Below are 14,373 nucleotides of genomic sequence, written 5' to 3'. Positions count from 1 at the left end.
CCCCCCCACCCCCCCCCCCCCCCACCCCCCCCCCCCCCCACCCCCCCCCCCCCCCACCCCCCCCCCCCCCCACCCCCCCCCCCCCCCACCCCCCCCCCCCCCCACCCCCCCCCCCCCCCACCCCCCCCCCCCCCCACCCCCCCCCCCCCCCACCCCCCCCCCCCCCCACCCCCCCCCCCCCCCACCCCCCCCCCCCCCCACCCCCCCCCCCCCCCACCCCCCCCCCCCCCCACCCCCCCCCCCCCCCACCCCCCCCCCCCCCCACCCCCCCCCCCCCCCACCCCCCCCCCCCCCCACCCCCCCCCCCCCCCACCCCCCCCCCCCCCCACCCCCCCCCCCCCCCACCCCCCCCCCCCCCCACCCCCCCCCCCCCCCACCCCCCCCCCCCCCCACCCCCCCCCCCCCCCACCCCCCCCCCCCCCCACCCCCCCCCCCCCCCACCCCCCCCCCCCCCCACCCCCCCCCCCCCCCACCCCCCCCCCCCCCCACCCCCCCCCCCCCCCACCCCCCCCCCCCCCCACCCCCCCCCCCCCCCACCCCCCCCCCCCCCCACCCCCCCCCCCCCCCACCCCCCCCCCCCCCCACCCCCCCCCCCCCCCACCCCCCCCCCCCCCCACCCCCCCCCCCCCCCACCCCCCCCCCCCCCCACCCCCCCCCCCCCCCACCCCCCCCCCCCCCCACCCCCCCCCCCCCCCACCCCCCCCCCCCCCCACCCCCCCCCCCCCCCACCCCCCCCCCCCCCCACCCCCCCCCCCCCCCACCCCCCCCCCCCCCCACCCCCCCCCCCCCCCACCCCCCCCCCCCCCCACCCCCCCCCCCCCCCACCCCCCCCCCCCCCCACCCCCCCCCCCCCCCACCCCCCCCCCCCCCCACCCCCCCCCCCCCCCACCCCCCCCCCCCCCCACCCCCCCCCCCCCCCACCCCCCCCCCCCCCCACCCCCCCCCCCCCCCACCCCCCCCCCCCCCCACCCCCCCCCCCCCCCACCCCCCCCCCCCCCCACCCCCCCCCCCCCCCACCCCCCCCCCCCCCCACCCCCCCCCCCCCCCACCCCCCCCCCCCCCCACCCCCCCCCCCCCCCACCCCCCCCCCCCCCCACCCCCCCCCCCCCCCACCCCCCCCCCCCCCCACCCCCCCCCCCCCCCACCCCCCCCCCCCCCCACCCCCCCCCCCCCCCACCCCCCCCCCCCCCCACCCCCCCCCCCCCCCACCCCCCCCCCCCCCCACCCCCCCCCCCCCCCACCCCCCCCCCCCCCCACCCCCCCCCCCCCCCACCCCCCCCCCCCCCCACCCCCCCCCCCCCCCACCCCCCCCCCCCCCCACCCCCCCCCCCCCCCACCCCCCCCCCCCCCCACCCCCCCCCCCCCCCACCCCCCCCCCCCCCCACCCCCCCCCCCCCCCACCCCCCCCCCCCCCCACCCCCCCCCCCCCCCACCCCCCCCCCCCCCCACCCCCCCCCCCCCCCACCCCCCCCCCCCCCCACCCCCCCCCCCCCCCACCCCCCCCCCCCCCCACCCCCCCCCCCCCCCACCCCCCCCCCCCCCCACCCCCCCCCCCCCCCACCCCCCCCCCCCCCCACCCCCCCCCCCCCCCACCCCCCCCCCCCCCCACCCCCCCCCCCCCCCACCCCCCCCCCCCCCCACCCCCCCCCCCCCCCACCCCCCCCCCCCCCCACCCCCCCCCCCCCCCACCCCCCCCCCCCCCCACCCCCCCCCCCCCCCACCCCCCCCCCCCCCCACCCCCCCCCCCCCCCACCCCCCCCCCCCCCCACCCCCCCCCCCCCCCACCCCCCCCCCCCCCCACCCCCCCCCCCCCCCACCCCCCCCCCCCCCCACCCCCCCCCCCCCCCACCCCCCCCCCCCCCCACCCCCCCCCCCCCCCACCCCCCCCCCCCCCCACCCCCCCCCCCCCCCACCCCCCCCCCCCCCCACCCCCCCCCCCCCCCACCCCCCCCCCCCCCCACCCCCCCCCCCCCCCACCCCCCCCCCCCCCCACCCCCCCCCCCCCCCACCCCCCCCCCCCCCCACCCCCCCCCCCCCCCACCCCCCCCCCCCCCCACCCCCCCCCCCCCCCACCCCCCCCCCCCCCCACCCCCCCCCCCCCCCACCCCCCCCCCCCCCCACCCCCCCCCCCCCCCACCCCCCCCCCCCCCCACCCCCCCCCCCCCCCACCCCCCCCCCCCCCCACCCCCCCCCCCCCCCACCCCCCCCCCCCCCCACCCCCCCCCCCCCCCACCCCCCCCCCCCCCCACCCCCCCCCCCCCCCACCCCCCCCCCCCCCCACCCCCCCCCCCCCCCACCCCCCCCCCCCCCCACCCCCCCCCCCCCCCACCCCCCCCCCCCCCCACCCCCCCCCCCCCCCACCCCCCCCCCCCCCCACCCCCCCCCCCCCCCACCCCCCCCCCCCCCCACCCCCCCCCCCCCCCACCCCCCCCCCCCCCCACCCCCCCCCCCCCCCACCCCCCCCCCCCCCCACCCCCCCCCCCCCCCACCCCCCCCCCCCCCCACCCCCCCCCCCCCCCACCCCCCCCCCCCCCCACCCCCCCCCCCCCCCACCCCCCCCCCCCCCCACCCCCCCCCCCCCCCACCCCCCCCCCCCCCCACCCCCCCCCCCCCCCACCCCCCCCCCCCCCCACCCCCCCCCCCCCCCACCCCCCCCCCCCCCCACCCCCCCCCCCCCCCACCCCCCCCCCCCCCCACCCCCCCCCCCCCCCACCCCCCCCCCCCCCCACCCCCCCCCCCCCCCACCCCCCCCCCCCCCCACCCCCCCCCCCCCCCACCCCCCCCCCCCCCCACCCCCCCCCCCCCCCACCCCCCCCCCCCCCCACCCCCCCCCCCCCCCACCCCCCCCCCCCCCCACCCCCCCCCCCCCCCACCCCCCCCCCCCCCCACCCCCCCCCCCCCCCACCCCCCCCCCCCCCCACCCCCCCCCCCCCCCACCCCCCCCCCCCCCCACCCCCCCCCCCCCCCACCCCCCCCCCCCCCCACCCCCCCCCCCCCCCACCCCCCCCCCCCCCCACCCCCCCCCCCCCCCACCCCCCCCCCCCCCCACCCCCCCCCCCCCCCACCCCCCCCCCCCCCCACCCCCCCCCCCCCCCACCCCCCCCCCCCCCCACCCCCCCCCCCCCCCACCCCCCCCCCCCCCCACCCCCCCCCCCCCCCACCCCCCCCCCCCCCCACCCCCCCCCCCCCCCACCCCCCCCCCCCCCCACCCCCCCCCCCCCCCACCCCCCCCCCCCCCCACCCCCCCCCCCCCCCACCCCCCCCCCCCCCCACCCCCCCCCCCCCCCACCCCCCCCCCCCCCCACCCCCCCCCCCCCCCACCCCCCCCCCCCCCCACCCCCCCCCCCCCCCACCCCCCCCCCCCCCCACCCCCCCCCCCCCCCACCCCCCCCCCCCCCCACCCCCCCCCCCCCCCACCCCCCCCCCCCCCCACCCCCCCCCCCCCCCACCCCCCCCCCCCCCCACCCCCCCCCCCCCCCACCCCCCCCCCCCCCCACCCCCCCCCCCCCCCACCCCCCCCCCCCCCCACCCCCCCCCCCCCCCACCCCCCCCCCCCCCCACCCCCCCCCCCCCCCACCCCCCCCCCCCCCCACCCCCCCCCCCCCCCACCCCCCCCCCCCCCCACCCCCCCCCCCCCCCACCCCCCCCCCCCCCCACCCCCCCCCCCCCCCACCCCCCCCCCCCCCCACCCCCCCCCCCCCCCACCCCCCCCCCCCCCCACCCCCCCCCCCCCCCACCCCCCCCCCCCCCCACCCCCCCCCCCCCCCACCCCCCCCCCCCCCCACCCCCCCCCCCCCCCACCCCCCCCCCCCCCCACCCCCCCCCCCCCCCACCCCCCCCCCCCCCCACCCCCCCCCCCCCCCACCCCCCCCCCCCCCCACCCCCCCCCCCCCCCACCCCCCCCCCCCCCCACCCCCCCCCCCCCCCACCCCCCCCCCCCCCCACCCCCCCCCCCCCCCACCCCCCCCCCCCCCCACCCCCCCCCCCCCCCACCCCCCCCCCCCCCCACCCCCCCCCCCCCCCACCCCCCCCCCCCCCCACCCCCCCCCCCCCCCACCCCCCCCCCCCCCCACCCCCCCCCCCCCCCACCCCCCCCCCCCCCCACCCCCCCCCCCCCCCACCCCCCCCCCCCCCCACCCCCCCCCCCCCCCACCCCCCCCCCCCCCCACCCCCCCCCCCCCCCACCCCCCCCCCCCCCCACCCCCCCCCCCCCCCACCCCCCCCCCCCCCCACCCCCCCCCCCCCCCACCCCCCCCCCCCCCCACCCCCCCCCCCCCCCACCCCCCCCCCCCCCCACCCCCCCCCCCCCCCACCCCCCCCCCCCCCCACCCCCCCCCCCCCCCACCCCCCCCCCCCCCCACCCCCCCCCCCCCCCACCCCCCCCCCCCCCCACCCCCCCCCCCCCCCACCCCCCCCCCCCCCCACCCCCCCCCCCCCCCACCCCCCCCCCCCCCCACCCCCCCCCCCCCCCACCCCCCCCCCCCCCCACCCCCCCCCCCCCCCACCCCCCCCCCCCCCCACCCCCCCCCCCCCCCACCCCCCCCCCCCCCCACCCCCCCCCCCCCCCACCCCCCCCCCCCCCCACCCCCCCCCCCCCCCACCCCCCCCCCCCCCCACCCCCCCCCCCCCCCACCCCCCCCCCCCCCCACCCCCCCCCCCCCCCACCCCCCCCCCCCCCCACCCCCCCCCCCCCCCACCCCCCCCCCCCCCCACCCCCCCCCCCCCCCACCCCCCCCCCCCCCCACCCCCCCCCCCCCCCACCCCCCCCCCCCCCCACCCCCCCCCCCCCCCACCCCCCCCCCCCCCCACCCCCCCCCCCCCCCACCCCCCCCCCCCCCCACCCCCCCCCCCCCCCACCCCCCCCCCCCCCCACCCCCCCCCCCCCCCACCCCCCCCCCCCCCCACCCCCCCCCCCCCCCACCCCCCCCCCCCCCCACCCCCCCCCCCCCCCACCCCCCCCCCCCCCCACCCCCCCCCCCCCCCACCCCCCCCCCCCCCCACCCCCCCCCCCCCCCACCCCCCCCCCCCCCCACCCCCCCCCCCCCCCACCCCCCCCCCCCCCCACCCCCCCCCCCCCCCACCCCCCCCCCCCCCCACCCCCCCCCCCCCCCACCCCCCCCCCCCCCCACCCCCCCCCCCCCCCACCCCCCCCCCCCCCCACCCCCCCCCCCCCCCACCCCCCCCCCCCCCCACCCCCCCCCCCCCCCACCCCCCCCCCCCCCCACCCCCCCCCCCCCCCACCCCCCCCCCCCCCCACCCCCCCCCCCCCCCACCCCCCCCCCCCCCCACCCCCCCCCCCCCCCACCCCCCCCCCCCCCCACCCCCCCCCCCCCCCACCCCCCCCCCCCCCCACCCCCCCCCCCCCCCACCCCCCCCCCCCCCCACCCCCCCCCCCCCCCACCCCCCCCCCCCCCCACCCCCCCCCCCCCCCACCCCCCCCCCCCCCCACCCCCCCCCCCCCCCACCCCCCCCCCCCCCCACCCCCCCCCCCCCCCACCCCCCCCCCCCCCCACCCCCCCCCCCCCCCACCCCCCCCCCCCCCCACCCCCCCCCCCCCCCACCCCCCCCCCCCCCCACCCCCCCCCCCCCCCACCCCCCCCCCCCCCCACCCCCCCCCCCCCCCACCCCCCCCCCCCCCCACCCCCCCCCCCCCCCACCCCCCCCCCCCCCCACCCCCCCCCCCCCCCACCCCCCCCCCCCCCCACCCCCCCCCCCCCCCACCCCCCCCCCCCCCCACCCCCCCCCCCCCCCACCCCCCCCCCCCCCCACCCCCCCCCCCCCCCACCCCCCCCCCCCCCCACCCCCCCCCCCCCCCACCCCCCCCCCCCCCCACCCCCCCCCCCCCCCACCCCCCCCCCCCCCCACCCCCCCCCCCCCCCACCCCCCCCCCCCCCCACCCCCCCCCCCCCCCACCCCCCCCCCCCCCCACCCCCCCCCCCCCCCACCCCCCCCCCCCCCCACCCCCCCCCCCCCCCACCCCCCCCCCCCCCCACCCCCCCCCCCCCCCACCCCCCCCCCCCCCCACCCCCCCCCCCCCCCACCCCCCCCCCCCCCCACCCCCCCCCCCCCCCACCCCCCCCCCCCCCCACCCCCCCCCCCCCCCACCCCCCCCCCCCCCCACCCCCCCCCCCCCCCACCCCCCCCCCCCCCCACCCCCCCCCCCCCCCACCCCCCCCCCCCCCCACCCCCCCCCCCCCCCACCCCCCCCCCCCCCCACCCCCCCCCCCCCCCACCCCCCCCCCCCCCCACCCCCCCCCCCCCCCACCCCCCCCCCCCCCCACCCCCCCCCCCCCCCACCCCCCCCCCCCCCCACCCCCCCCCCCCCCCACCCCCCCCCCCCCCCACCCCCCCCCCCCCCCACCCCCCCCCCCCCCCACCCCCCCCCCCCCCCACCCCCCCCCCCCCCCACCCCCCCCCCCCCCCACCCCCCCCCCCCCCCACCCCCCCCCCCCCCCACCCCCCCCCCCCCCCACCCCCCCCCCCCCCCACCCCCCCCCCCCCCCACCCCCCCCCCCCCCCACCCCCCCCCCCCCCCACCCCCCCCCCCCCCCACCCCCCCCCCCCCCCACCCCCCCCCCCCCCCACCCCCCCCCCCCCCCACCCCCCCCCCCCCCCACCCCCCCCCCCCCCCACCCCCCCCCCCCCCCACCCCCCCCCCCCCCCACCCCCCCCCCCCCCCACCCCCCCCCCCCCCCACCCCCCCCCCCCCCCACCCCCCCCCCCCCCCACCCCCCCCCCCCCCCACCCCCCCCCCCCCCCACCCCCCCCCCCCCCCACCCCCCCCCCCCCCCACCCCCCCCCCCCCCCACCCCCCCCCCCCCCCACCCCCCCCCCCCCCCACCCCCCCCCCCCCCCACCCCCCCCCCCCCCCACCCCCCCCCCCCCCCACCCCCCCCCCCCCCCACCCCCCCCCCCCCCCACCCCCCCCCCCCCCCACCCCCCCCCCCCCCCACCCCCCCCCCCCCCCACCCCCCCCCCCCCCCACCCCCCCCCCCCCCCACCCCCCCCCCCCCCCACCCCCCCCCCCCCCCACCCCCCCCCCCCCCCACCCCCCCCCCCCCCCACCCCCCCCCCCCCCCACCCCCCCCCCCCCCCACCCCCCCCCCCCCCCACCCCCCCCCCCCCCCACCCCCCCCCCCCCCCACCCCCCCCCCCCCCCACCCCCCCCCCCCCCCACCCCCCCCCCCCCCCACCCCCCCCCCCCCCCACCCCCCCCCCCCCCCACCCCCCCCCCCCCCCACCCCCCCCCCCCCCCACCCCCCCCCCCCCCCACCCCCCCCCCCCCCCACCCCCCCCCCCCCCCACCCCCCCCCCCCCCCACCCCCCCCCCCCCCCACCCCCCCACCCCCCCTCCCGCCCCCCCCCCCAACCCCTCCCCCCCAATAATAATAATAATAATAATAATAATAATAATAATAATAATAATAATAATAATAATAATAATAATAATAATAATAATAATAATAATAATAATGTTTTACATACACATTTGTACAGGAATATTTATTTAGAATATTCAGTTTCAGTTTCAAGCTGAGTTCATTAGATAGTCATTTGACCAATCATATAGATAAAGTCGTTTCTTGAAACCTGAAAAACTCTGCATAAAAACTCCATAGATTGTCCATAACATAAGCTTAGCATAAAAGAAAAATGTCTACAAGAACGGTAATGGTTTGTTTGTTTGTTTGTTTATAGTTTGATTTAGTAGCCATTCTTCCCCGTGAATGGGTTCAGAACAGCTCGCAATGATAGGTCTTCAATTACAACAACCTAATTATAAAACATATGTCCATTTGTCATATGTTGGGACACATTGTGATAAACTTCGTAAGTGTACGTGCAAAATTTCAAAAATTGCATAGAGGCCTGCATAATTGAGCATAATTGTCCCTCCCCCTTTTCCCCAATGCGGTCAAGCTGGGGCAGGTAATGGTAATATATTTAATACAAAATCAATCATTTATTAGAATGTTGGAAACACCTCATTACATAAACAAGCCAGAGCCCATGCAGATAACCTTCTGGCTGCCCTATATGCTTTCTTAAATTCTTCTCTTTACAGCCTTGTTGATGACACCCCCACCCTTATTCAAAAAAGAGAAAACCCTCGACCTTTCTGAAAACGTCAGGGTATAAATCCAAACAACAACAACATCTCCTCCTCCTTGCTGTGACTGCCATTCTCGCCTTGCAAATTATGAAGAGGAAGAGTTTGGATTTATATCCCCCCTTTCTCTCCTGCAAGGAGACTCAAAGGGGCTTGCAATCTCTTTTCCTCCCTGCCCCCTCACAACAAACACCCTGTGAGGTAAGTGGGGCTGAGAGAACTCTGAAGAACTATGACTAGCCCAAGGTCACCCAGCTGGCATGTGTGGGAGTGCACAAGCTAATCTGATTCACCAGATAAGCCTCCACAGCTCAAGTGGCAGAGCCGGGAATCAAGGCCAGTTCTCCAGATTAGAGTACACCCGCTCTTAACTACACCACGCTGGATCTCTTTTCCTTTTCCCTTCTTTATATGAGCAAGGGAAAGGAGAAGAATTTGCCAAACTGGAGAGCTCGGCCAGTGCTACATATTCGATTCCTTCAAAGAATCTGTCGTGGGAGACCAGAACTGACTACTTGGTGGGTCTCATTTTTGTTTTAATCAAGCAACTAGTCCTCATGAGTGGCAGCGAAGTTCGGACGGATCCCTTTCCAACCGTCCCACTTCATCCACGCCGTTTGCTGAGGCAAAAACAGATAAAGACCAATTAAAAATTTGCCAGCAGATGTATTAAACAGGAAGGGAGGTGTTGAAATATGTAAAAGAGCGTTTTGCATAATTTTATGCCTGAATTTTGGATTACTTGATGGGTATATTGGGCTGAATCAACACATTCCTAGCTGAGGAGTTTTCCTCCAGAGCGCAGTGGAGAACGTCCTCCTGGGCGTCGTCCTGCTTTTTCTGGGAGGCTTTTGCCCCCTGCCAGGTCGCTGCCTGAGTCCCCTCCTCTGACAACCTGTGGAAGGTCTCAGGTGGAGGGATGAAAGTCCGGACCCTGTCTGCCATTATGGCGTGGTCAGGGCTTTGAGGGTGAATGAGAGTCCCCAAAGTAAGACCAGGGAATCCCCCTGAGGCAGTGAATACTGCCAGACACCCTGTCCAAAAAGAAGGAAAAATAGAAAGCAGAATCCAAGAAAAGAACAAGACAAAATGAAGAGAAAAACCTATATGGGCTCTAGAGCCATTAAGGACCTGCTCTCCCTGCTGAGGCAGGAAAAATACTGGGGATCAAGATGGATGCCCAAGCCTTCCACAGGAAGTTGCAAGTTTTTAGTTCCTGCCTCCCTGAGAAAGGGTTGGGAAATCACCCATCCAAGATGCCCACAGTTGCCTCCAGGAGAACATCTCCTTTCCTTCCAGCAGCAATTAGCGACTTTTCTCGGATAAAGAAAATGAATTCCCAGCATCACCGGGATGCGGAGATAAAAGACTTGAAACGCAGGTCTCGGGAGAAAAGGGGTTTGCCGTTGCTTTTTGTTTTGTTTTTGTTTTGGGTAAGCCTGCCTTTTAAAGTTGGCATCTCTTATCGCCTAGACATTGGGTGGCACGTCTGTGGATTAAGGAATTTGCCCCTGGCCAAAAAATTTCCTGCTGGGTACACGATGCCCTGCTTAAACACTGGCGCCAGCCCCTCCCAGCCCTCTTCACTTTGGTGCCACATTAGCCTTGTCTGCTCTGCGGCTCACCAGTATTTTGTAAACTGTTTGTTTGGCTATGAGTTTGGAGCCAACCTCAACCGACACAAAACTCTATAAGCATTGCTCTTTTCTTGGTCTGAAATGAATCTGTCACCTCTGCATTCAGAAGAGCCCAGATCTCAAAACGTTATATCATGTTGTCCTGTGACTTTATCTCCCCCCCCCCCATTTTTTTCTCTTTCACACTCCTCTCTTTCTCTCTCGCCCTCTCTGTGTGTTTGCAACAGATCCGAGTGTTTCACACTTTGAAAGTTTCACACTTTCAAATAGTGTCTGCTAAGTGGGTTAATCCTCTGCCTTGGTTGGAACAAAATGTCCAAGATAAAAAAAAATGGTGTGTGAAAGCTATGGGTGTGTGTGTGTGTGTGTGCGTGCGTGCGTGTGTATTTTTGGTGGGGGGAGGTTGAGAGAAAGTGGGAGAAAAGACATTCCTTTCGGTCTGAGTCATCTGACAATCCCAGGAGTAACATGTATTTCTCTTTATGTGGTGTCAAAGCAAGATGGGGGGAGCTTCGATCTAGCCTTCAAAGAACAGATAGCGGCTTTCTGAAAAGAACTTGAAAAAATTTCTCTGTTCCATCAAAATGATCCTGAGGAGGATATGCTGCTATGTTTTTGAGCAAAGTTTGGAGCCTTTTTCCAAGTGACTCTTTCATTGGAAGAAGGATTCACCCACAACTTAGTGGACTGCTAGGTTAGGCACAGGGTTCCTGGATCCGGGCTGGGAAATACCTGGAGTTCTGGAGGTGGAAACCTAAAGAGGATGAGGTTTAAAGAGGGGAGGATCATCAATGAAGAAGGAGGAGGAGGAGTTTGGATTTATACCCCACCTTTCTCTCCTGTAAGGAGCCTCAAGGTAGCTTACCGGCTCCTTTCCCTTCCTTTCCCCACAACAGACACCTTGTGAGGCAGGTGATGCTGAGAGAGTTCCGAAGAACTGTGACTATCCCAAGGTCACCCAGCAGGAATGTAGAAGTGCAAAAACAGTTCACATCTGCTTTGCTTTGGAGTCCCGAAAGAGAAGCCCTGACATATGTCTCTGCTGTCAGAAGTGACGTAGGTGGATGCTAGAGAAGGGTCTTTGCTGTGGTGGCCCCTGATTTAGAGTACACCCTTCCATCTGGACCCTGAAGTTCATTTCAAGCACTGGGTTAAATAAAGGAATTTGGGGCTGTTCCACCCCACCAATACCATATGCTGAATTTATAAGAGTAACTCTACTTTCGTTAGTATTATGCATGCGGGGTTTTAGGCTTCTAAGTTGGAATCTCCGAAAAAAACAAATTACATTTTACTGGTTGTTGTGGGCTTTCCGGGCTGTGTGGCCGTGGTCTGGTGGATCCTGTTCCTAATGTTTCACCTGCCTCTGTGCCTGGTATCTTCAGAGGTGTATCACAGAAAGAAGTGTGTTCATTTCTTTCTGTGTTACACCTCTGACGGTGGCAGCCACAAATGCAGGCGAAACGTCAGGAACAAGATCCACCAGACCTAACCAACTACTATGGTGAGTCCGGTAAAGAAAGCTATACGACAATACATTTTACCTTTGATTTCCTGTGTGCTGTACACTGCACGAATAGACTGTGGTTTACAAGGCAGAACAGTCAAAACAAACCAAATCCACCCACTTCTCGGAACCAGCCAGTTCTTTATTCTTGGGGACCGGATGTTTACTTACTTCCACGGCGGATGTTGATCAGCAGGTTACCGTTGATCACGGTGCATCCCTGAAGCATTTGCGCTGAATTGACCGAGTCGATGGTCAGAGTCTTGTCTCCAGAGCATTCTTTGGGACATGGTCCTTCGCACGGGCTACAGAACATGCTGGTGAGAGGGGAAAGGTATGCCAAAAGATGAGCAAGCACCATCTTAAAGAGAGGAGAAAATATCAGATTTTTGAAGAAGATCAGTAGACGAGTTTGGATTTATACCCCGCTTTTCTCAACCAGAAAGACTCATTTACAAACTCCTTTGCTTCCTCGCTCCACAAGACACCTTGTGAGGTAGCAGTGGGAGCAGCAGTGGCGTAGTGGTTAAGAGCAGGCGAACTCTAATCTGGAGAACCGGGTTTGATTCCCCGCTCTGCCACTTGAGCTGTGGAGGCTTATCTGGGGAACTATATTAGCTTGTGCACTCCAACACATGCCAGCTGGGTGACCTTGGGCTAGTCACAGTTCTTCTGAGCTCTCTCAGCCCCATCCACCTCACACCGTGTTTGTTGTGAGGGGTGAAGGGAAAGGAGATTGTAAGCCCCCTTGAGTCTCCTTACAGGAGAGAAAGGGAGGATATAAATACAACTCTTCTTCCTTGGGGCACAGATGTTTTGGTTTTTGATTAAGCCAGTGGGCTACGTGACGGGCTCACACAGCAATCCCGCAAGCCAGAGGCTCATGCAATGCCTTTACGTGAACCAACAAGCTTCTAGCTCATATATTCCAACAAGAAGCACTGTTGATACACAACAAGAGACAAGTGGGGTGGGGGGAGAGACACTGAATTTTGAGTCCCATTATTGGCAACTATCGGGGCCCATCCAGAGATTCAGGAAGGGAAAGTGGAGTCACTCCAGTTGTTGTTACATGACGAGTCCCTTCCTGCTGGCTCCCTCCAGTGAGATAAGATAAGCCCACTATACTTTTTTATGATTGTTTTTAACAGCTTGAAAACGCAAATGTCCAGATAACAGGCTGGGAGAAACACAGCCCGGGTAAATATTTGGCTGCTAGATAGGGGCAGAGATCACAACTTTGCACCTGTATGCAAAGGGGAAGATCTTCAGGGCAAAAGCGAAGTTTTGCTTAGATGACTTTGAACAAATAGCAAGGGCAAGTGAGGCACTGCCCCCCACCCACCCAACATTCCGGAACCTGGAAAAATAACCCAACACCTCACCAGAGTAATGCATCAGAGGACGTTGCAGCAACCACCTGCTCTTTTACAGCTGCCTGCTAAAATTTTGCATACAGTATTGTATACAATGGGAGCAAGCTCTTCTGCTTTTCCAAATTGGTCCATAAGCCTTGTGCTTGTACAGAAAACAGTCTGAACTTACAATCGATAGGAACTGTTTCTGATGTTGTACGCATGTGACCTCGCCCTCACTGATATTTAGGACTGAGTTAGATTTCCCACGTGTAGCACTGCTAACGAGGCTGAAGAGAATATCCTGTGTGAGAACTGGCAGGTGAAGCTTTTAATGGAATAGAGGTCAATGATACAACCCTGGTAAATAAAAATCTAGCCAACCAGATCAGCTGAATTAACCCTCGCGATCAACAGGGTAGCAGATATCACAGCCAGACCACCCTTACAAAGTATCTAAGCCAAGGAGTGTTGTGCAGTTTCTGGGCTGTATGGCCGTGTTCCAGTAGCATTTTCTCCTGACATTTCGCCTGCATCTGTGGCTGGCATCTTCAGAGGATCTTCTGAAGATGCTAGCCACAGATGCAGGCAAAACGTCAGGAGAAAATGCTACTGGAACACGGCCATACAGCCTAGAAACCCCACAACACTCCAGTGATTCTGGGTGTGAAAGTCTTTGATAATACATATCTATGCCCTATTTTAGTAAATAGGACTTTCTGATTCTGCACGGCTGTTCCCTCTGTGGGTTAGCACCAATCTTGAAATAAGCAAGAAAGCAGCAAAGTTTTTGCAGAGTGCTATAAAGCGGTGCCGAGATACGATTAGGAGATAAATGGTTGTTTGTTTATTCTATCTGTAATTTGTAATTATGGCTTACCCCTTAATTTTGTTTATGGTTCAATCATAATTATTTGGTATGTTTTATATGCCAATAAAGGTTTCCCGTCTGTCTGTCAATAAAAGCCTCTTAAGTCTCTCTTAAAGGGACAGAACAAACAATTGACGACCATAGCTATGGAGACAGCAGCACCCACATATTTGGGTGCCCAGAGGTTGGACACCGGTGAATGGACACAACTATGACTATACCCTAAGCAGAGAATTATCTTAAGTACGACACTTGAATTTCCCTCCCTCTGTGCATCTCACCAACCCGTGCCTCTTCAAGCGAGCAAGCATTACCTTTGGGAGTCATTCAGCATGAACCCGGGAGGGCACTCTGGCACGCACTCATTGTCATGAATCACAAACTTCTCGTCTTCCGGAGCAGCCGTAGACAGTTCTTTGCAGGCCTCCCTGGTGATGCAACGCCAGCCCTCAAACTTGTAGGTGTTCGGGGGGCAGGTGGGGACGCAGACCCCGTCGTGGTAGTAGTTGCGGCAAGCCACACAGGCGGAGTTGTTGTTCGGCGCCGTGCAGCTTCCCAAACATTCCGGGTGGCAACATTCATTCTGGTCTGTGCACGCGTGCTTGCCGCAAGAGCTAGGACATACTACAAAGATGTAAAAAACAGGAGTCAGTAAATGGCACATTATAATCTACAGCAGCAAGAGAAGACGGTAAATACCCAGAAGCACAAGAGACTGGCTGTTGTGGGTTTTCCGGGCTGCATGGTCGTGGTCTGGTAAGTTTTTGCTCCTAAAGTTTCATTCGCATGTGTAGCTGGCATCTTCAGATGGATGTCACAGTAAGATGCATTTCTGGAGGCCCCGTTGCATGCCTCTGAAGATGCAGCCACAAGACTTTAGGAGCAAAAGCTAC

General features: G+C 70.1%; 1 protein-coding gene across 1 annotated transcript in view; it reads right to left on the bottom strand.

Moving 5' to 3' along the window:
• IGF1R (insulin like growth factor 1 receptor) overlaps window positions 1-14,373 on the bottom strand; it is a 213,011-nt gene that overhangs the window by 39,265 nt on the left and 159,373 nt on the right. Inside the window, exons 3-5 of the mRNA XM_048481648.1 lie at window positions 13,795-14,104; window positions 11,426-11,571; window positions 8,853-9,144 (exon numbers count right to left, since the gene is read on the bottom strand). Of these exons, the coding sequence (XP_048337605.1) occupies window positions 8,853-9,144; window positions 11,426-11,571; window positions 13,795-14,104 (748 nt within the window). The remainder of the gene's footprint in view (window positions 1-8,852; window positions 9,145-11,425; window positions 11,572-13,794; window positions 14,105-14,373) is intronic.

The sequence above is a fragment of the Sphaerodactylus townsendi genome, linkage group LG17 (assembly GCF_021028975.2).
Source record: "Sphaerodactylus townsendi isolate TG3544 linkage group LG17, MPM_Stown_v2.3, whole genome shotgun sequence".
NCBI classification, from domain to species: domain Eukaryota; kingdom Metazoa; phylum Chordata; class Lepidosauria; order Squamata; family Sphaerodactylidae; genus Sphaerodactylus; species Sphaerodactylus townsendi.
This window is presented reverse-complemented; position numbering and strand designations above follow the sequence as displayed.